This window comes from Chlorocebus sabaeus, chromosome 20 (assembly GCF_047675955.1).
Source record: "Chlorocebus sabaeus isolate Y175 chromosome 20, mChlSab1.0.hap1, whole genome shotgun sequence".
Taxonomy (NCBI): domain Eukaryota; kingdom Metazoa; phylum Chordata; class Mammalia; order Primates; family Cercopithecidae; genus Chlorocebus; species Chlorocebus sabaeus.
In genome coordinates this window covers 129,098,305-129,121,731 of record NC_132923.1, presented here as the reverse complement: position 1 = coordinate 129,121,731, position 23,427 = coordinate 129,098,305, and the positions used below count along the sequence as shown (strand labels likewise).

General features: G+C 44.3%; 1 protein-coding gene across 30 annotated transcripts in view; it reads left to right on the top strand.

Annotated features, from left to right (window-relative positions):
* The window catches only part of CAMTA1 (calmodulin binding transcription activator 1), a 975,861-nt gene that overhangs the window by 934,176 nt on the left and 18,258 nt on the right, over window positions 1-23,427 (top strand). For 9 of the 30 annotated variants that reach the window (XM_037985394.2, XM_037985393.2, XM_007980706.3 and 6 more), the window contains 10 exons: window positions 4,324-4,475; window positions 8,931-9,127; window positions 9,520-9,598; window positions 9,842-10,157; window positions 10,546-11,069; window positions 16,801-16,988; window positions 17,789-18,035; window positions 19,658-19,729; window positions 21,728-21,748; window positions 23,161-23,354. In XM_037985394.2, the coding sequence (XP_037841322.2) occupies window positions 4,324-4,475; window positions 8,931-9,127; window positions 9,520-9,598; window positions 9,842-10,157; window positions 10,546-11,069; window positions 16,801-16,988; window positions 17,789-18,035; window positions 19,658-19,729; window positions 21,728-21,748; window positions 23,161-23,354 (1,990 nt within the window). The remainder of the gene's footprint in view (window positions 1-4,323; window positions 4,476-8,930; window positions 9,128-9,519; window positions 9,599-9,841; window positions 10,158-10,545; window positions 11,070-16,800; window positions 16,989-17,788; window positions 18,036-19,657; window positions 19,730-21,727; window positions 21,749-23,160; window positions 23,355-23,427) is intronic. The other 21 variants (XM_037985400.2, XM_037985396.2, XM_037985397.2 and 18 more) reach the window with 5 other exon arrangements.

Below are 23,427 nucleotides of genomic sequence, written 5' to 3'. Positions count from 1 at the left end.
GTGCTTCTCGGAGCAGCTTAATATCGTGCACTCACAGCATAGCAACAGGGAGTGCAGCTGGGGAACAAAAGCTGGTCAGCTCTGTGGCACACACAGTGTCATTGTGACTGTTGGAGCAGGAGATGCCGTGGGCAGGGCCTGACTCAGTGATGTCAGGGAAGGTCTGTGTCTGCAGTGTCCGTGCTTGACAGGGGGATGGGCAGGGGACAGCTGATGCGGGGACCGCACTGCAGCGCACTGCAGCACAAAGCCACCTCCACGGGCAGCAGGCAGGCTCGCTCCAGGCTGACCACAGCTCAGAGCGCGCTTTTGGTGCTTTTCTGCCCCTTTGTCTGCCATGGGATATTGATCTTGGCCACTCAGTTGCAGAGTGGTTCCTCTGGAACAAGTCAAATGGATACTGAAAACTCGTTCACCAGATGCAAGATTTGTAGACTCGCAGAAGAAATCACAGATCTGTGGCTGTGGAGGTTTAAAATTCAGTCAAGCCATTTTGATGGGATGCATGAGGATCCCCGAGTAGGTTCTGAGACAAATGGTTGTCTGACTTAGCAGCATTAGGAACAAGCAGGCGAGTTTATAATATTCCGCATAGGGCAACTGCCATGCTGCTTGGAACTGGACTCTAACTGAAGAGTCAACTTCTTAGGCTTCAGATGGAAGAGACCTGTGATCTGCAAGATTTCAGGTTTCTAACAGAGAGGCATGGCATCTGGAGTAAGGACACCAGCGCCACCTCTGTAGTCATCTTGTGTTTTCTGCTGGTAGTCACAGGATGAGAACAGCTGTGTGCAGGTTACCCCACACAGCGTGTATTCAGTTACTTCCCTGCGGGGAGTTGCCACTGAGTGAGACGCTTAGTGGCGGGATCCTCCAAGTTTGCCTGTGTCTGTCCATCCATAGTTGTGCTATTGGAAGGAAGACGTTATTTTTCACTTTAAAAGAGGAAGTGTCTTTCTTGCATTGTTGTTCCTGGAAGTAGTTTATTAGAAAATAGTATGAGGAACCTTTTTTTTTTTTTTCTTTTTGAAACAGAGTCTCATTCTATCATCCAGGCTAGAGTGCAGTGGTGTCATCTCGGCTCACTGTAACCTCCACCTCCTGAGTTCAAGCGATTTTTCTGCATCAGCCTCCTGAGTAGCTGGGACTACAGGCATGTACCACTACACTTGGTTAACTTTTTTGTATTGTTAGTAGAGACGGGGCTTCACCATGTTGGCCAGGCTGGTCTTGAACTCCTGACCTCAGGCGATCTGTCTCAGCCTCTGAAAGTGCTGGGATTACAGGCGTGAGCCACCGTGCCCAGCCAGAAAATAATATCAAGATTCTTAAAAAGCAGTCTTCTTCTTGCTTTTGTGTTTTAGTAAAGTAAAATCAGTTTCATCTGAAGTGAGGACTGAACTGCTGACTGGGTATTGACTGTTTTTTGAGTAGAGCTAAGCTTTCTGGAGAGTGAGAATATTGTCTTCTTCTGGTAAGACTGCCTCATGCCTGTGCATCTTCTCTTCCCATCACCCTTCCTTCTTCTTGGCATATCTGGTTATACTCCCGGCCCTGGGGCCAAACAGATGGGTTATATCCATGTGCCTCAGTTTTCTCATCTGGAAAATGAGGATAATAGCAATACTTACCTCATGCGATGGTTGTGAAGAGTAAATGAGTTAATATCTGCACAGTGACACAGTGGTGCCTGGCATGCAGGAAGCATTCTGTGAGTGCTAGCTCTGCCTGTTGTTTTCTCTCACATGGAACCGTCGTACGCTTTGCTCACTAGTCTTGGAATTTTTAGTCAGGATGGTAAGGAGTGGTGATAAAATATTTCTTTTCCAGATTATCCCTTTGCATAATTCAGATGACTGTATTTTGAAAATAGTTATGTTCTCAACAGTTGGAGGAGAAATATGTGGTCACAGCTGTTCAGTCAGCTTCTACAGACATTGACTTCATTTGTCTAAAGATGATGATGATGGCAAGCATGCTAACCTAGGATTTATCGTGTTCTGAGCACTTACATAGATTAACAGTTCTCTGAGGTAGGTATAACTACTGTCCCCATTTAAGGGGTGAGGAAACTGAGGCATTAAAGGTCTTGTTCTAAGTTCAAAGCTACACAGCTATTATATGGCAGAGCCAGGGCTCTGCATAGCCGTTCACTGTCTGGCTCCTGCACACCCCCAGCTCTGTCGTCTCCTGCCCTCCCTACCTCTGTGCTCCAGCCACGCAGTCTTCTGCTCCCTGAATGCCCTGCCTCAGGGCCTTTTCATGTGCTATTACCAGGCCCCAGTTCTGGACATATTTGGCTCCTTCTCATCATACTGATCAAACTCGAAGTGTCACCTTTCCTGACTTGTCTAAACTTTGTCCCCACCCCATCCCTCCTTATCACATTATGCTGCCTTCTTCACTTACCAAGGTCTACCTGTGCTCAAGCAGGGAGAGACCTCCCCTGTTTGCTATTGAATAGCTGGCACAGTGTTCCTTAAAATTTGTGAAGTGTGGCAAGGTGCCGGGTCTCACGCCTGTAATCCCAGCAGTCTGGGAGGCTGAGGCAGACAGATTAATTGAGGTCAGGAGTTCACGACCAGCCTGGCCAACATGGTGAAACCCCATCTCTACTAAAAATACAAAAAAATGTAGCTGGGCGTGGTGGCCTGTAGTCCCAGCTACTCGGGTGGCTGAGCCAGGATAATTGCTTGAACCCAGGAGGCGGAGGTTGCAGTGAGCCGAGATCATGCCACTGCACTCCAGCCTAAGCAACAGAGTGAGCTTCCATCTCAGAAAAATCTCTCTCCATATATATATATACATTTTAACATATATATTATTATAGATCATATATTTTATATATGATATGTCATATGACATATATAATATATATATTATATATATATGAAGCGAGTATGGGCAGATTGATTTTCACATCGATTTAACTCCTCTTATGTACACGGATAGGTGACCCAACTCTAATGTGTATGCTTGTATGTGCACACACACGTGTGTGTAAATGCAGGAATGTGGAGAGATGTGTTCTAATCTTAGTAAAGTGGTACAGAATCACAACATGTTTTCTCTTTGAGTTTCAATCCTAGCTCCAATAGTAATTCCTGTTGTTTCTCTGATGTAGAAGTTGAAGTACCTATTTATGTTTGTCTCTGATGAGACACGTGTTAAAAGAAATGTGGGGCTGGGTGCAGTGGCTCACACCTGTAATCCCAGCAGTTTGGGAGGCCGAGTCAGGCAGATCCCGAGGTCAGGAGTTCAAGACCAGTCTGGCCAACATAGTGAAACTCCGTCTCTACTAAAAATACTAAAATTAGCCAGGTGTGGTGGCAGGCGTCTGTAGTCCCAGCTATTTGGGAGGCTGAGGCTTGCAGTGAGCCGAGATTGCGCCACTGTACTCCAGCCTGGACGGCACCACGAGACTCTGTCTCAAAAAAGAAAAAAAAATGAAATGTGGCTGGGTATGGTGGTTCATGCCTGTACTCCCGGCACTTTGATTCCTCGAGCCCGGGAGTTTGAGACCAGCCTGGGCAACATGGGTGAAGCTCCATCTCTAAAAACAAACAAAAAAAACCACTAAAACAAAAATTAGCTGGGCATGGTGGTGCACACTGTGGTTCCATCTACTTGGGAGGCTGAGGTGGGAGGATGGCTTGAGCCTGGGAAGTGGAAGTTGCGGGTAAGCCTAGATCACACCACTGCACTCCAGTCTGGACAACAACGTGAGACTGTCTCAAAACAAAAAAGGGTGTAACATTCTCAGGCACCGAATAATGCTGTTCCTGAAATAAATTATAAAAGCTAGAGCCTGGGTCAGGAAATAAAATTGAAAATTTTTTTTTTTTTTGATAAAAACTCAGTGTTTTGGTAAAAGAGATACTACCTTTTTTTTTTTTTTTTTAAATTTGGTCTAACATACCTTCCTTTCTTGCCATGATTGCTTTCTTCTACTAGTTTAATTTAAATTGTATTTATTTATTTTGCTCGCTCTAGAGGGCTCTCTACCAGATCTCATGTCAGGGTTTCCATTGGGGAATTTGACAAAGAAACTGGGGGGCAGGAACCTGAACCTCTTTTTGATCTCTGACAAAAAGATGTTTTCTGGTCCTTTATCCGAGAACTTTGGGCTGCTGAAGATGCCACCATCCTGTGTGAGGTGACAGACTCATGATCGTGCTGGGGAACTCTGGCCTGCAGAGACCTCTCTGTTTTGGTGAAGTTACGGACAGCATTTGGATGCTGGTCTCGCAAAGCGGGCAAGGCCACATGTTGACTGCTTTTCTTCCAGAACCCAACCTTACTCTTCCTCCTGCTCTGCCCTAGATAACCAGTTCAGGATGTCCATCCTGGAACGACTGGAGCAGATGGAGAGGAGGATGGCTGAGATGACGGGGTCCCAGCAGCACAAACAGGCGAGCGGAGGCGGCAGCAGTGGAGGCGGCAGCGGGAGCGGGAATGGAGGGAGCCAGGCACAGGTATGAGGCGGTGCTGATGCTTGGCTCCCGTTTCGCTTCATGTTTATGGATTGGCGTGGCAGTGGATGGATCACAGGCCTCTTCTCTGCTGCTGATGCTATCCCTGAATTCAGGCAGAAGGCCTGAGGGAGTACTTTACAGTACCTGTGCTTTTAAGCATTACAATCTGTGCAGTATGGAAGAAGCTTTGGAATGTGGAGCTTCTCAGTTGTTTACCCACCTAATCCTTAAGTTATGTCTATTCATCTCAGAATTCACTACTGAATTACAGGGCAGTGGGAGTTAAGGACAACCAATTGGAAAATAGATGCCAGCTGGGCGTGGTGGCTCACGCCTATAATCCCAGCACTTTAGGAGGCCAAGACGGGAGGATTGCTTGAGCCCAGGAGTTCAAGACCAGCCTGGGCAACATACTGAGACCCTGTCTCTCGAAAAAAAAATTTAAAAGTTAGGCGTGGTGGTACATCCCTGTGGTCCCAACTATTCAGGAGGCTGAAGTGGGAGGATCACTTGAGCCTGGGAGTTGAGGCTGCAGTGAGCCATGATCACTCCACTGCACTCCAACCTGGTCAATAGAATAAGACCCTATCTCAAAAAAAAAAAAAAAAAAAAAAAAAAAAAAAAAAGGCCAGATGGTGACTCAGATTCTGCTAGGGTTCAGATTTAACTTAGAATCTTCCTACTTTCTATTCTGTATTTTATCTCTATCTTAAGTATAGGTATAAAACATAATTGAATTCAGTAATTCATATAAGCCTTTTATAAACTCAAGGTCAATATGAAAAGAGCCCAAAGAAGTGTTTATGTAATGATTCAGTGTAGAATGACATTATGCATTACAGCGTCTTTCACAAACTTTCTGTAAGTTCCATGAAGAATGTATGATATTGCCAAATACAGGTAAATTACCAAATATTGTTTCAGAGTCCCATTGGTCTTGAAGGCTTTATATACATTTCATTTAGGAAGTTCGTTTTGGGGAAGTCTCCCAGGGAGAAATTATTTCTCGGGACCCCAAGATAAATTTAAAGGAGCTGATGGTATTTTTTATCTCCACTACTCAGTCTTTGCAAAAAAAACTTCAAATAATGACCCCTCTTTCTCTTCAAGACAAATGATAATTTCCTTTACACAGTTAAGTTTTTAGGTGAATATTTTTGGTTTTATGAACCTCATAAATATCGAGTATTAGTAATATTTCAAATAATAATAGGTTAAAATAGCATCATATGTCACACCCAAAAAGCTAGCCTCTTTCCTCCTCACATTTTCATATTGCTCCCCCATCTTCAGAAATCAGCAGGAAAGAAATGACTTGGCACACAGTAAAATATTATTAAGGCTAAGATAGGCTTCTTTTTTTCCTTTTTGACATGGAGTCTTGCTCTGTCGCCCAGGCTGCAGTGCAGTGACACAATCATGGCTCACCGCGACCTCCACCTCCCAGGTTCAAGTGACTCTCCTGCCTCAGCCTCCCTAGTAGCTGGGATTACAGGCATGTGCCACCACGCCCAGCTAATTTTGTCTTTTTAGTAAGAGATGGGGTTTCACCATGTTGGCCAGGCTGGTCTCAAACTCCTGACCTCAGGTGATCCACCCACCTTGGCCTCCCAAAGTGCTAGGATTGCAGGCGTGAGCCACCACACCCGGCCTAAGATAGGCTTCTTTTTCACCTGATAGTACTAGGTGGTGGTGGTGGTGGTGGTGGTGGTGTTGTTTTGTTGTTGAGACAGAGTTTTGCTCTTGTTGCCCAGGCAGGAGTGCAATGGCGCAATCTCGGCTCGCTGTAACCTCTGCCTCCTAGGTTCAAGTGATTCTCCTGCCTCAGCCTCCCTAGTAGCTGGGATTACAGGCATGCGCCACCACGCCCAGCTAATTTTGTATTTTTAGTAGAAACGGGGTTTCTCCATGTTGGTCAGGCTGATCTTGAACTCCCGACCTCAGGTGATCTGCCCACCTTGTCCTCCTGAAGTGCTGGGATTACAGGCATGAGCCACTGCGCCTGGCTGATAGTACTAAGTTTTATAAAAGATGTAATCATTAATTTACCTCATGGCTCACATAAGAGATCTCCTTAAAATGCTTTTTCTTTCACCAACAAAAGTGGCATAAAAGGAATGGTATGTTGCCGGGCACGGTGGCTCAAACCTGTAATCCCAGCACTTTGGGAGGCCGAGATGGGCGAATCACGAGGTCAGGAGATGGAGACCATCTTGACTAACACGGTGAAACCCCATCTCTACTAAAAAATACAAAAAACTAGCCAGGCAAGGTGGCGGGCACCTGTAGTCCCAGCTACTTGGGAGACTGAGGCAGGAGAATGGCGTAAACCCGGGAGGTGGAGCTTGCAGTGAGCTGAGATCCGGCCACTGCACTCCAGCCTGGGGGACAGAGCGAGACTCCGTCTCAAAAAAAAAAAAAAAGGAATGGTATGTAATGTCATTTTAAAGCTCAGCCACCACGCAACTGGTCTAGAATCTCATCCCGTATTAACCACCATTGAATATCTTTTCATCAGCTTCGGTTGATTTCAGTAAATGTCTGTGTTTGCCATGCAGGATAGAGACATGACTGTTTTTGTTTAATACAAAAAAAAAAAAAAAAATTCCTTTTTCATTCACTCTGGTGATTTCCATGTGCTGATGAGCGTGTCTGGTGTGTGTGGAATGGCTGTGCCTTGGCCTTTTGAGTCAAGGTCAGTTTGTGGCATGTTGGGTTCGCCCAAGTCTGCTCCTGTAGGTGTTTCTACAGCTCTGATGGGGCCGACGTAACAATCCCATCATGTGCCTTTTTTATTTTGGGAGGCATTTTTTCCACATTTAAAAATAAAAATCCGCGAGGAGGCATAGGATTTCTGTAGTAAGTAAAGTTTATGGAGTGTATTGCCAGAAAAAAAAAAAGTACTTTTTAAATAACACCAGAGATACAAATTAGCCTAGAAGTGCCATTTATTTGGGGAAGTGTTAAACATAAAACTGCTATCACAGAGACTCAGATAAGCTGTTGAAGTTTACTAACTTTGATTTTATTTTTCTTCCGTTACAACTGAGTCATAGGAAGTAACCCATGTGGTTAAAATTAGTAAATTTCTCTTTCCTGTAGCCCTTGTTGTGATTAATAATGCTTAAATTTCAAGATCTCTAAATGCTTTCCTCAGTATCCTTTTTACTTTATACAAAGGACTGGATTATTATTAGATACTTTTAGTCATTTCTTTAAGGAAAAAACAATCCACATCTAAGTGATCTAATTCTCCTTCAGAAGCAGCAAGAGGCTGGGCGCGGTGGCTCATGCCTGTAAACCTTGCACTTTGGGAGGCTGAGGTGGGCAGATAACTTGAGGTCAGGAGTTCGAGAACAGCCTGGCCAACATGGTGAGACCTGTCTCCACTAAAAATACAAAAATTAGCTAGAAATCGCTTGAACCTAGGAGGTAGAGGTTGGAGTGAGCCAAGATCTTGCCACTGCACTCCAACCTGGGTGACAGAGCGAGACTCTGTCTCCAAAAAAAAAAAAAAAAAAAAAATTAAGAAGAAGCAAGAGAGTGAAAGAGCCACTATACCCGCCAGTGGAAACATGAGGAAAGCTATTCTGCTCCACTGTCTCATAACAGTTTACTGCTTACAGGAAGGCTAGAGCCGAGCCCCTTTTTTTTTTTTTTAAGGCTGTGTATACTTTCCCCAAGATGAATCGGCATAAAGTTCCTAATCAGAGTGTCAGCCGTAATAGATAGACTCATGTCTTTCGAGTTGTTAACTTTACAAAGGTGCTACTGAGCTGAAGCTAAGCACATTCTAGTCTCAATTTCATGGACGGTTCTTGGGGGTTTGGGGTTTTTTGTTGTTGTTGTTATTTTTTGAGACAAGGTCTCGCTCTGTCACCCAGGCTGGAATGCAGTGGCACGATCACAGCTCACTGTAGCCTTGAACTCTCCAGGCTCAGGCAATCTTCCCACCTCAGCCTCCCGAGTAGCTGGGACTACAGGTGCACACCACCACACCCCGCTAATTTTTGTTTGTTTTGTTTTTTACTTTGAGACACAGTTTCACTCTGCCGCCCAGGCTGGAGTGCAGTGGCTCAATCTTGGCTCACTGCAACCTCCGCCTCCTCAGTTTAAGTGATTCTCATGCCTCAACCTCTGAGTAGCTGGGATTACAGGTACCTACCACGACGCCTGGCTAATTTTTATATTTTTAGTAGAAACAGGGTTAGGGTTAGGGTTGGCCAGGCTGGTCTTGAACTCCTGACTGCAAGTGATCTGCCCACCTCAGCCTCCCAAAGTGCTGGGCTTTCAGGCATGAGCCAGCATGCCCAGCCAATGTTTCTTTATTTTCAGTGTTTTCCGTTTTCCGTTGTGAGTTTCTAATCGTAAAGCATTTGTTTCCCCTACATCAAAGCGCTGATGGGGTGGAAGGCCTTTAGTCCTGAGGTCGTAACCTGCGCTTTTCCGTGACAGTGTGCTTCTGGTACCGGGACCCTGGGGAGCTGCTTTGAGAGCCGTGTGGTCGTGGTATGCGAGAAGATGATGAGCCGAGCCTGCTGGGCGAAGTCCAAGCACTTGATCCACTCAAAAACGTTCCGCGGAATGACCCTCCTCCACCTGGCCGCTGCCCAGGGCTATGCCACCCTCATCCAGACCCTCATCAAATGGCGGTAAGGCTGTGGTGCAGCTAGCTGGGGGTCCGCCTCACGCGTCCTCGCTCACATTCTTCCTGAGCACTGCCACCCGCGGAAGAAATGTACCCGTTCGGGCCGCTTTATAGCCGGCGAGCAAAGGGCTTTGTCCTAGGACAGTTTCCCAGGGAGTTTTATGAACTTCTTCCCAAGAAATACCCAGTAAGATAATAATTAAATGTTGGATTTGTTATTTTCTTTGAACCCCTCGCCAAATGGAGTGTCCACACTGCCCTGGGACACTCTGTTTCTTCACCATGGGGATGTTATATGCCCAGTTGGGTTTCATCTTGGTGGGGTTTTATAACACTCTGGTGTTTCCTTTTAACGGTGATGAATAGTGTGATAATTTCTGGTGCTCTCCCTTATAGTACAAAGCACGCGGATAGCATTGACCTGGAACTGGAAGTTGACCCTTTGAATGTGGATCACTTCTCCTGTACCCCTCTGGTAAGGAATGGGTTCATGTAGCCCCCTCACCATCCTTCCAGCCTGGCATCGGATATGCCTGGTTCCCACTGTTGTCTCTTGCTGACACATGGCATGTTTTGGAGATACTTTGGGATGGGAATCTTCAGTGGCCCCACCGAGATTGCCAGCAAGGACCAGTTTGTCAGTTGGCCCCAATGGCAAAAGTCAGGTCTGGTCTTGACCTCTGATTGAGAACGCTTGCCGTGTTTCCCTGTCTTCTAGATGTGGGCATGTGCCCTAGGGCACTTGGAAGCCGCCGTCGTGCTGTACAAGTGGGACCGTCGGGCCATCTCGATTCCTGACTCTCTAGGAAGGCTGCCTTTGGGAATTGCCAGGTCACGGGGTCATGTGAAATTAGCAGAGTGTCTGGAGCACCTGCAGAGAGATGAGCAGGCTCAGCTGGGACAGAACCCCAGAATCCACTGTCCTGCAAGCGAAGAACCCAGCACAGAGAGCTGGATGGCCCAGTGGCACAGCGAAGCCATCAGCTCTCCAGAAATACCCAAGGGAGTCACTGTTATTGCAAGCACCAACCCAGGTAAGAATTCAGAATCATGACATCTCAGAGCTTGACAGAGATCCCGTTTGCTTTCATGCAGCTGCCCTCAGCAAAGTCCATAGGATAGTCACAAACATTTCCGATTTTTTGTTAATGTTTCTGATTTTTCCTTAAGAGTGCCTAGTGCTGCCCCCTCCCCCAGTACAGAAGAAAGTAGCAAAAGTTCTGTGTTCATGCAAGAAATACATAATTTTGGAGGAGGAGGATCTGAATCTGATGTATGCTCCTGGGGATATTGAAACGTTAGGGACGGGTCTTGAGTTCCGGCTTTGCGCTTGGTGTCTCTCAGGCATAGAGAAAGTGTTGATTCTTTAGGATTCCTAGTTGTATCTCCTGTCCTGACTATCCTTTCTACTGTACTTTTCAGAGCTGAGAAGACCTCGTTCTGAACCCTCTAATTACTACAGCAGTGAGAGCCACAAAGATTATCCGGCTCCCAAAAAGCATAAATTGAACCCTGAGTACTTCCAGACAAGGCAGGAGAAGCTGCTTCCCACTGCACTGAGTCTGGAAGAGCCAAATATCAGGAAGCAAAGCCCTAGTTCTAAGCAGTCTGTCCCCAAGACACTCAGCCCCAGTGAAGGAGTGAGGGACTTCAGCCGGGAACTCTCCCCTCCCACTCCAGAGACTGCAGCATTTCAAGCCTCTGGATCTCAGCCTGTAGGAAAGTGGAATTCCAAAGATCTTTACATTGGTGTGTCTACAGTACAGGTGACTGGAAATCCGAAGGGGACCAGTGTAGGAAAGGAGGCAGCACCTTCACAGGTGCGTCCACGGGAACCAATGAGTGTCCTGATGATGGCTAACAGAGAGGTGGTGAATACAGAGCTGGGGTCCTACCGTGATAGTGCAGAAAATGAAGAATGCGCCCAGCCCATGGATGACATACAGGTAAAAAGCAGGGACGGGGTAAGCCTGCAGAGTCCGGTGCGTTACAGTCGCTGTGATCTTTACGGTCAGTTTCCGAAGGTTGTATCGTTTTCTCCCCCGCGAAGGCTTCGAAGTCTGGTCTTGTGCGGAACTTCGTTGGAGTATCTTCTTTCCTTGGGGCCACATTTTCATTTGGTGAATCGGGCACCGGGAATAGGGCCTGAATACCAGTGACCCTGGTCTCAGCAAAGCCTTCCCTCTTTGTACCAACTCCTCAGAACTCACTCAGGACCCTACAGTACATCATCTGCTTCCTCCTTGCATTTAGGTTGATTGATTTCACTGTTTTAAGTACTAGTTAGAATATAGTCAAGGCCCTAAAAATAGCTAGGACAGGAAGCCCGTGGATAGATTTTGAAATCTGAGTGTCCTTGACCGGCATAGCTATCATCTAGCCATTGTAAAGGGCATATATGGTGTGAGGCTCTCAGGAGGCCGGTGAAATATTCCTGAAGCTGATAACTGACTGCCCTGATAATAAATCTAGCAATTCCAGAATCCTTTTAGGACCTTAAACTTGTTACGGACTAAGAGAATATGTACTGAAATAAACTTGACATTAGCCTAATAAGCAAATTCCATCTATTAAAATATATAGGGGAGGACCATAAGGGCAGCCTAAAAATGTGTTTGACTTCCTCTCTTTCCAGCTTCCCATTGATGCAACCTGAAACAAATGTAAAAGGGAAAAACTCAAAATTCAACAGGGCACCCATGCCTGTAGAAGTGATACAAGGAGAGGGAGGTGTGTGGAGGAGAGCACATGTCCTGGTCAGCACGTGTTGGGAGAGGCCTGATTTCTGAGCCATTCCTGCTCATTGCATCCCAGGGGCCCCTTCTTGCCAGCCCTCTGCTATTTGCAGAGGATGAGAAAGAAGCTTGCATGCTCACCAATGTGTTTCCATTTCTGGGAAGTTGTCGGGGGCACCACTTCTGACCTACCATATTAGTCCGTTCCCACGCGGCTGCTAAGGACATACTCCAGACTGGGGAATTTATAAATAAAAAGAGGTTTAATGGACTCACAGTTCCACGTGGCTGGGGAGGCCTCACAATCATAGCAGAAGGTGAAAGTCGCATCTTATATGGTGGCAGGCAAGAGAGAATGAGAGCCGAGTGAAAGCGGAAACCCCTTAGAAAACCATCAGCTCTCGAGAGACTTCTTCACTACCACGAGAACGGTATGGGGGAAACCGTCCCCATGATTTGGTTATCTCCCCCTGGGTCCCTCCCACAACACAGGGGAATTATGGGAGCTACAGTTCAAGATGAGATTTGGGTGAAGACACAGCCAAACCGTATCATCTACCAACCACTGCAGTCGTGGGGAGGACTGCCCAGAAAAATCAAATAATGTTTTAGACAAGAGGGTGGTACATTTCTTCTATAAAGAGCCAAGTAGTGAGTATTTTTAGGCTCTGTAGGCCGTACAGACTTTGTCCTAGCTACTTAATGGGCCCTAACAGCACCAAAACAGCCTTAGCATTAAACAGAGGAGGGTGACTGTCTCCTAGTAAAACTTTATTTACACAAACAGGCAGCTGGCTGGATTCAGCCTGCCGTCGTTTGCCAAATCCTGTTTTACACAATTCCTGATGGAACCCACACCAGACACCAAAACTGAGCAATCTAGAACTATATTATAAATATAAATGCCTAGGACCTTCCCACAGTGGTGGACGTGCCCTCTATCCATGCCGCCCACCGTGGGAGACATTCGGTGCCACATGCGGAATCAGGCCCTCCATCAGCATAGCTGTCATCTAGCCATTGTAAAGGGCGTATGTATGAAATATAGCCAGTGCAACTCAGGAACTGGGTTTCTAATTTTATTTAAGTTTAAATAGCCATTGGATAGTGCAGCTTTTTAGAAAGTGGCCTTCACTGAAACAGAGTTCATGCAGGAAATAGAAAATAACCTTTAAAAAATCCACTTCCTGTTTTCACAGATCTGTAAGAGAATAACATCTTGCCAAATTAAGAGCGTGTATCTATGGAAAAAGCAGCAGTCTAAAGAAAGTTTTTTAGCCACGTGAGAAGATAACACTTAAAAACAACGAAATAATTTTTGAAAATGGCAAAACCGTTCATAGAGGAGTGAACAATCAAACCAGGAAAACTGAGCAATTATTGATAGTGTGGCTGTATGTGAGAGGCAGTTGTGAGGAAGAGACTCTTTAAATAGAAGAGGAATAATGTTTAAACAGTCTCTTAGAACTAGAATTCTAAATTATTTTAACCAAACCAGGGAGGGTAGGGAAATGAAGAGAGTAAAAGTGTATGAAAGCTCTCTGGTTCAGAGACAGTAATAGATTTTGTTCCACTCATGATATAGATAGATGTGCACTGGATAGGCTGAAATGTGCTAGTTAGAAATGTCAAGTTAGTAGGTAGCATAAAAACGGGCTACAGAAGGACAGGCGCGGTGGCTCATGCCTGTATTTTTTAGCATTTTGGGAGGCCAAGGCGGGAGGATCACCTGAGTTCAGGAGTTCGAGACCAGCCTGGCCAACATGGTGAAACTCCGTCTCTACTAAAAATACAAAAATTAGCCAGGAATGGTGGTGGGTGCATGTAATCCCAGCTACTTGGGAGGCTGAGGCACAAGAATTGCTTGAACCTGGGGAGGTGGAGGTTGCAGTGAGCCGAGATCACACTACTGCCTGCCTGGGTGACACAGCAAGACTCCATCTCAAAAAGAAAACAAACAAACAGAAAAAAAACAGGCTACGGAATTTCTAAGTCATTGAAGGGGAAAAAAGAAAAATTTGGCCCTTTTGGAAAAAGTTCAGAGATGGTAACAAAGGAAAACGTAACTATAGAATCAGGAAACAGGAACCTTTTCACACATGATTCATTCACACTCTAGGAAGTGATAATTCTATTAAAGGGCAGATTCTCGGATTTGGTTTTTTGTTTTTGTTTTGTTTTGTTTTGTTTTTTGAGACGGAGTCTCGTTCTGTTGCCCAAGTTCGAGTGCAGGGGCACCATCTCTGCTCACTGCAACCTCCGCCTCCCGGGTTCACGCCATTCTCCTGCCTCCCGAGTAGCTGGGACTACAGGCCCGGCTAATTTTTTGTATTTTTAGTAGAGACGGGGTTTTGCCGTGTTAGCCAGGATGGTCTCGATCTCCTGACCTCATGATCTGCCCACCTCGGCCTCTTGAAGTGCTGGGATTACAGGCGTGAGCCACCGCTCCTGGCCTCGGTTTTTTTTTTTTTTTTTTTTTTTTTTTTAATAAAATCAAGATATATGCTACTTGTAAGAAATACAACCAAAATGAAATGAAAGAGAAACAATGAAAATGAAATGATAGAGCTATAATAGATAAATGAGTATAAAAAGAAAAAAGATAAAAAGTACAATTCAAGGCAAATTTTATATATATATAGTTTATCAAGAAGATGCGACAGTTACAAACTATTGTATACCTAGCACCATAACCTTGAAACATTACAGGAAATACTAGTAAATACAAAGAAATGTGGACCCACAGTCATAGTGTGTTACTAACACCTAGCTCAGAATTTTTTCAGATCAAGTAGATATGAAAAGCATATGAACAAGTTGAACAAAATCAGAAGGCTTGATTTAATATATATTTAATATATGATAGATTATATATATATATAACTATATGCATATATGTAGTTAATACACATAGCAATTACATATATAATTGTTCTTTTCAGATGTCTAAGACACATTTATGAAAACTGCTCATATACTAGGACATGAAGAAAATTTGAATAAAAATCCAAAGCTACCCATTTAAAACTGTCTTCTCTGAGCACAACTCGTGAAATTTAGAAATGAGTGACGTGACTTTTCAGGTCCAGCTGCTGAGAATGTTATTAAGATGTTTTTACGTTGTTACGTGTTTATGAAATGGAGGATTTAAGAAAGTGATTGTAGAGTGATAACCTTTTAGGCTTCAGAAATGCCACCTTGCGTTTTAAATATATTAAATATATATTGAATACTTTCATGGAAAAAGAATAAAGGCAAAATTTACGTCCTACCGTTTGAGTCACAAATCAAGAGGGCCAATAGAGAAGGTGAAAGAAGGCTACAATTTTTTTTTTTTTTTGAGACAGAGTCTTGCTATGTCACCCAGGCTGGAGTGCAGTGGTGCCATCTTGGCTCACTGCAATGTCCATCTCCTGGGTTCAAGCAATTCTCCTGCCTCAGCCTCTCTAGTATCTGGGATTACAGATACTGTAAGAAAGCACTAGGCCTGCACCACCATGTCTGGCTAATTTTGGGGGTTATTTTGGGTAGAGACAGGGTTTTGCCATGTTGCCCAGCCTGGGCTTGAACTCCTGAGCTCAGGCAGTCCACCCTCCTCAGCCTCCCAAAGTGCTGAGATTACAGGCGTGAGCCACCACGCCTGGCCCAATGTGTTTTTCTTAAATTTTTTATTTTTATTCTTATTACAAAAACTAAGTCTTGTTCTTTGATGAAAATTTATAAAATTACCGACAATAAGCATTTTTAACAGCTTTATTGAGGTATAATTTACATATGATAAAATTTACCCATTTTAAGTGCACAGGGGATGGCTTCTAGTAAAATATATACAGCTGTGCAACCATCGCCACAGTCCCTTTCTAGAAGACTTCCATCTCACTCCAGAGTGCCCTGTGCCCATCTGCAGTCCATCTCTGCCCAGCCTTAGGCAACCACTGATCTGATTCTATCCCCAGAGGTTTGCTTTTTCTAGACGTTTCATATAAGTGGAGTCATATACCATGCAGTCTACTGTGGCTTTTTCTACTTAGCAGGATGTTTTTGAGGCTCCTTCATGTTGCAGGAGAAGCATTTTGTCACCTTGTATAGTTCCACTGAGAACATTTTCAGTTCACTTAAGAACCCAAAGTGCTGTGTTTCAGTTACCACTTCTAAGAGGTATGCAAGGACATTTTTAAGAATCAGTTCACATCTCTGATTCACATAAAGAATATCTTAATCCAGACCAGCTTTGAGGATTCTTTTTTCTTTTTTTTTTTTTTTTTTTTTTTGAGTTGGAGTCTCGTGCTGTCGCCCAGGCTAGAGTGCAGTGGCACGATCTCAGTTCGCTGCAACTTCCGCCTCCCAGGTTTAAGCGATTCTCCTGCCTCTGTAGCTGGGATTACAGGCATGCGCCATCATGCCTGGCTAATTTTTGTATTTTTAGTAGAGACGGGGTTTCACCATGTTGGCCAGGATGGTCTGGAACTCCTGACCTCAGTGATCCACCCGTCTCGGCCTCCCAAACTGTTGGGATTACAGGCTTGAGCCACTATTCCCAGTCTAGACTAGGGTTCTCTAGGCCAAGCAAAAGGGGTGGTTAGATATTGGTTATATAACTAATAGTGACACCTCATTAATATTACAAGTTACTCTAGAACTGCCCAGTGTCATTAATTGGTTGACCCTGAGAGTAGGGAGTATGTACAAGCCAGGAGTTCTCCAAGACTGGGCTAAAGGTCTGGGGCCAGACTATGACTTGGAGATAATCAGGTCTCAGGATCTCAGCACATTTCGGTGCTTTATGTTACAACCTTAAAATGATATTTGCATTGGATTGAGGTAGAAGTCTGCCCTCCTGCCTTATTATTTTTTTCTCTCCAAGGTGAGGCAGGGGAGGTAGACCTGGATAACTTTTAAGGCTCCTTTCTAACCTGAGTGTTCCGTGAACTTCTGACTTCAGGTGAACATGATGACCTTGGCAGAACACATTATTGAAGCTACACCTGACCGAATCAAGCAGGAGAATTTTGTGCCCATGGAGTCCTCAGGATTGGAAAGAACAGACCCTGCCACCATCAGCAGTACAATGAGCTGGCTGGCCAGTTACCTAGCGGATGCTGACTGCCTGCCCAGTGCTGCCCAGATCCGGTGAGTAAAGTTACCAGGATCACTACGCAGGTTAGATTCCTGGATCTAACTGGAGGCAGGGGAGGCTGATTGTATTTGATGAATGCCGTGTCATAGCAGACCATACCAAGGAAGGAAGGAAGCACTAGAACAAGTTCTGTTGCCACTTTAAAGGCCCAGCTCCTATTCCTGCCTCTCCCATTATTTTTTTTACTGCTATCAAAACATAAGAGATCGTGTTAAGCCGGGCGCCGTGGCTCATGCCTGTAATCCCAGCACTTTGGGAGGCCAAGGTGGGTGGATCACCTGAGGTCAGGAGTTTGAGCCCAGCCTGGCCAACATGGTGAAACCACATCTCTACTAAAAATAAAAAATTAAGCCGGGCGTGGTGGTGGGTGCCTACTGTAATCCCAGCTACTTGGGAGGCTGAGGCAGGAGAATCGCTGGAACCCAAGAGGCGGAGGTTACAGTGAGCTGAGATGGCACCACTGCACTCCATCCTGGGCAACACAGCAAGATTCTGTCTCACAAAAAAAAAAGATAGTGTAGCATAATGTTTCCCCTAATTCAGTTGAAGTTTTCTAAAGGCAGTAGAGTGTACTGCTGCTAGGTTTTAGTATTTAGCATAGTACTAAAGTCATGATAGGTGTTGGGTATGAACTTACTCAATCAAAGGACACTGGGAATGGAGGCATGTTCCTAATTGCCCACAGTGGCTTCTGGCAGATACCATCTTGGTTCATTCATTAATATCTAATGGATTCATTAATATCTAATGGATTGTGCAATATCTATGTCTCCTTTTTCTCCTCTTGTTTCAGAAGTGCATATAACGAGCCTCTAACCCCTTCTTCTAATACCAGCTTGAGCCCTGTTGGCTCTCCCGTCAGTGAAATCGCTTTCGAGAAACCTAACCTTCCCTCCGCCGCGGATTGGTCAGAATTCCTGAGCGCCTCTACCAGTGAGAAGGTAGAGAATGAGTTTGCTCAGCTCACTCTGTCTGATCATGAACAGAGAGAACTCTATGAGGCTGCCAGACTTGTCCAGACGGCTTTCCGGAAATACAAGGTAAACTAGAACAGAACCTTCATTTTGTGACGTTCTTAAGATCAGGGAGGACAGATGAAAGTCAGAATCGTGCGAACGAAAACATTGACCGTTTCTTTTTTTCCTCTGAATGTGTAGAATTTTTTTGGAAGTCTCCAATTTATGAAGATTCACTGTATAACATATCTATGTGTGTATCTGCTTTGTAAAAATATTTTATTGTAAAATATTCAGAGCATAAAGTTTGTGATTTTGTCTATTTTAAAATGTGCAACGTGGGGGCATTAAGTATATTCACAGTGCTGTGCGACTGTCACTGCTACCCATTTCCAGAACTTTCTCAATCTCCCAAATCATTTGCTTTTAACAACCAGTTTTTAAACAGTTAAACATGAAATTTTTATCAAATGTTTACAAAGTTCCTGAAGCACCTTCGTAGAAGAGTTTCAGAAGCACAGTTTTCTCAGGTATCTGAGGCATAGAGAATTAACTAGCTGGGACAAGGGCCCGTCCATGGTTAGGCCAGGGCAGGAGTGGAGCTCTCCTGGCACAGAACAGTGCTGATTTTTCTTTTCTTCTTTTTTTTTAAATGGAGTCACGTTCTGTCGCCCAGGCTAGAGAAGTACAGTGGTGCAATCTCCGCTCTCTGCTACCTCCACCTCCCAATGCAGGTGATTCTCCTGCCTCAGGCTCCCAAGTAGCTGGAATTACTGGCACGTGCCACCATACCCACCTAATTCTTTTATTTTTAGTAGAGACAGGTTCACTATGTTGACCAGGCTGGTCTCGAACTCCTGACCTCAAGTGATCTGCCTGCCTTGGCCTCCCAAAGTGCTGGGATTCCAGGCATGAGCCACTGCACCTGGCCTTGATTTTTCTATTCTACCTTGCCATCCCAAGTACAATGTCTCTTTAGTATTCCTTAAAACAAATTTCACGAGTTTATAGAATTTTTAATTAAAGTCGTTAATGTCACATTAAATCATTCTCAGAAGCTTTAGTAAAATAATATTAGCCAATAATGTAATGGTTATCACCTTGTCAACATACTGTTGGTAATGATATGGATGCCTATTATTCAGTTAATATAAAGTAAGGTGGCCTCTCTGCTGCTAGGAGGTCACGACCTAAAGCAGGCGTTTTCAACTGGAGGCCTGGGCACTGACTCCAGGCAGCCCCTGAACTCCTAAAATTAAGCAGTAAAGCTCTTCTATGTGCATTTTTGGTGGGAAGGGGACCCATGGCTTTCTACAGATTCTCAAAGTAGTCTCCAACCACTCCCAAAAAGGTGTTAAAAGCCATTAATCATTGATCCAAAAGTGAAGTAGTTGGGGTTATCTTGGGAAAGACAGTTAAGATCTGGCAAGACAAATAGTACAATGCCTAATTTGTTAAATACTTTAAAAAGGAATATATTTTTAGTCTGCTTAACATTCCAAAATCATAGTTTTATTTAGAAACAAGGATAGTCTGAGGTTTATTCTATAAATTCATTTTTCCTCATTTATAATTAAGTATCAATATTTTTTGGTAAACCTGGGATCTCAGCTCTGAGAAGGTGCATTAAATGAATAGTAATAAAAAGCTGACATTTCTGGTAGTTAATCATTACTGATTTTTTTTCTCCTTACTTTACCCTTAAGGGTCGACCCTTGCGGGAACAGCAAGAAGTAGCTGCTGCTGTCATTCAGCGTTGTTACAGAAAATATAAACAGGTAAACCTCAGTTTTGCACCACAGAAGGGAACTGTGCCCCACCCGAGGCCACTGAGGATCCTGGTGTGCAGTTTGGCTAAAGAGCACTACATCTAGTACCTCATTACAGAGACTTAATTTGTTTTTTGTTTTTTGTTTTTTTGTTTTTTTGTTTTTGAAATGGAGTCTGGCTCTGTCGCCCGGGCTGGAGTGCAGTGGCATGATCTGGGCTCACTGCAGCCTCCACCTCCCAGGTTCAAGCGATTCTCCTGCCTCTGCCTCCCAAGTAGCTGGGACTATAGGCGTGTGCTACCATGCCCAGCTGATTTTTCTAGTTTTAGTAGAGTCGGGGTTTCACCATGTTGCCAGGCTGATCTTGAACTCCTGAGCTCAAGTGATCCGCCTGCCTCAGCCTCCCAAAGTGCTGGGATTACATGCGTGAGCCACTGCGCCTGTCCAGAGACTTAATTTGAACTGCCATGATAAAACAAACAAACAAAAAACAAAACAAACAAACAAAAACCAGGGGAAGCCAGACATGGTGGTTGGTGTGTCCCTGTAATCCCAGCTCCTCAAGAGGCTGAGGCTGGAGGATCTTCTTGAGCCCAGGTATGGAAGTCCAGCTTGGACCTCGTCTCTAAAACAAAAAGAGGAAAACAAAACCATCTGCAATTAGACTTGCACTGCAAAACAGTTTTTGTCCACATTTTTGATCTTTTAGTATTATTACCTACCGGAGATACTGGTCTGATCCTAACACCAGTATCTTTGCGGGGAGGATCCATGGTCCAATACTTTCATAAACTCCCTAGTAATTAGAGAACTCTGGGGAATCCAGTGTGTGATACGGTGATTGCAGAAGGTAAATGCTGGCTATGTATTACCTTTGAGTTTGAATTACAGAAGGTGTTTAATCTTTGGCCATTTTCCTTTCAGCTTCTTAAGCATTTTAAAACGAAGAATTGTTAAAATCTTTGAAAATCAGAAGAAGCCAGAACATCTTAAACTGCTTTTGTTCACCTTAGTTAAAGGTGCAACACGAATATCTAAGTACTCTTTCGTGCAGTATTACTGTTTGCAAACCAACTTGTAGGGTTATGGAACTAGTCAGATGGGAAAAGGAACTCATATTTTTGGGTCACCTAGTACATACTAGATTTTTTAGGTGCCCCATCTCATTTCCTTTTTGCAATTATTTGAAGTAAGCAGTATTTATTTCCAGTTTACAGATGAAGCAGCTGAAGCTCAGAGAAATTACATGAATATTAGGCCTTTCTCATCCTTGAGGTAGTTATAAAATATTAAAAATTGCCTAATGGAGTTTTGCCTGGTTTGCATGGTAACATTCAGGCCTGTCGGTAGATTCTAGAACCTTTTATTAGATTGTGCTTTAGGTCGTTCTAAATTTTTATTTCAGGAATAATACATTCTAATATGTGTAATGGTCACGTAGAAATTAGGGATTCTGTTAGCTTGTCATAATCCAGGACTTGCCTCAGTTTCTGATACGGGTTGCCGTTTCCTCAAGCTTCTCTAGGATTAAGCCCGATTAATAGGGGTGGGGGGACGTCTTCGGCTTCGAGCCAGTTGAGTTCATGATCCCAGAAAAGGAAGGTTTATTGTGCAAACGCTGACACCACAGTGCCTATAGCTCTACAGCAGGGGGCCGCACTGGCTTCTGTTTGGTGAGCAGGCTTCCTGGGAGCACAGGTGATACACAGAATGAAGGTTTCAAGTCTGTGATTACAACAGGTATTGATTCCAAAATATGAGTTTGGTTTTTTTAAAAAAAAAATAACCCTCCCCAGAAACTGTCATCTACAGCCAGGAAGACAGAAGGCATTATTTTTGGAAAGAGTAACAACCGTAAAACAAATATTTTGGAAAACGGAAGGCATTAATATAGCCAGGTTGCCTTTTTTTTTTTTTCTTGGTTGGGAGTTTTATTGATTCTGGTTTTTAATTTCATTATATTCAGCAATCTAACATTAATCTTGTATTTTCTGTTTTTCCCCCAAGCTGACATGGATAGCCTTGAAGGTAATGATACTCCCAACTCCTCTCACAAACCATTCCACCAGAGTCACAAACTTCACACCCATCACCAGCTGCAGGGAGGGACCATTAAGATGGCATGGTCATGGAGTAAACGTACCCCCCTTGCCAGGCCACCTGAGCACAGTGCGTCTGTCCTCTGGGGACCACGTGGTTATTCAGTTGGAGTGGGTTTCGACATTAATAACTGGACATTTTTTGGCTGGTGTTAATCCATCTGAGCCAGTTCCCGTGAGCCCTGTGGCCACTAAGGAAATCCCCTTTTTCCCAAAGCACTTCACTCTGGCCCGATGGGTCTGAGTGTGTAACGTGCACAGGTGGAGACGATGGAAACCACAGGGGATCCGTAGGCTACAGCATTCTTGTCTTCAAAGACTTTCAGACCAGTGAAAAGGTAAAGCAGGTCAGATAAGACCAAAGAAGTTTCTTGCAGAAGGGTCCGGGTTCTTGGACAATTCTGAGAAGTCAGTTTCCCTCCCTCATTTCACCTCCTCATACATCCAGAGATACAGTTAGGCAGATACAGGGATTTTCTGGGGAATATTTTTCCTTGCAATGGTAAGTTGCCTTCTTATAAGCAAAGGGCTTCATTGCAGCTTCTCATCCCCGGAGTCATACTCTGTTTTATTAGGAATTTGGACATAGCGTTTTAAGACTATGGAGAGCTCTGTATTTTTGGTGCCTAGAGACTGATGTTGAGGAGAATTCATCCTGGGCCTTCATTCCTCACTTCGTTAGCTCTGCAGGGGGCTGGGTGGAGGGCTCCTGGCACTGCCTCCTGGGCCGCCCACAGCACTGTGACAGCCGTCCAGGTTTCACAGCTTCACCACCGTGTTGGTCTTACGAGTGTTCATCTTTTACAGGTTAAAATGGCTTAAAGGTGTCAGCGTTTCATGATAAGCCTTGTATTTGGGACCTTGTAACTCAGTCAGAAACTTGCCATGTGGAATGATAGTTAGAAACCGGGGGACTGACTGCTAAGTAGATTTGTGTATGGTGGGAATTGGAAGGCATGAAAAAATGATGTTCATGTTTCAAAACTGGATAGGAAATATTAATCTGAAGCATCTAAAATTTTCCTGTCGAAATCTGGTTTTAGATTCATAAACATCTAAGGGTATTGCTATTAAAATTTTTCTCCAAGAAGGGCTAAATATTTTGATATTTTAAGGGAAAAAAGTATGTCTGAAGGCAACCCTTAAAGTAATAGTTTACATTTTGGAAAGGTAGATGTAAAGCTTCCTCGTTTGCCTCTTTTGTGATTAAACCCTGAACAGAGAATGTGATAATAGAGGGGAAAAGCATTTTCTCTTCTTCCTTTCCCGGTAAACTCGAAGGACGCTGAGCCCGTGCGGCCCCTGTTGTTACTATGTTGCTTGTTCTTGTTTCCCCTGCAGTATGCACTTTATAAAAAGATGACACAGGCTGCCATCCTTATCCAGAGCAAATTCCGAAGTTACTATGAACAAAAAAAATTCCAGCAGAGTCGACGGGCTGCTGTGCTGATCCAAAAGTACTACCGAAGTTATAAGAAATGTGGCAAAAGACGGCAGGCTCGCCGGACGGCTGTGATTGTACAACAGAGACTCAGGTGGGTGGAAAAGAGCTCATGGAGTTAAAGCTCCCTAGGAAAGAGAACTCTGACTTCTTTGAAAGACTTGTCC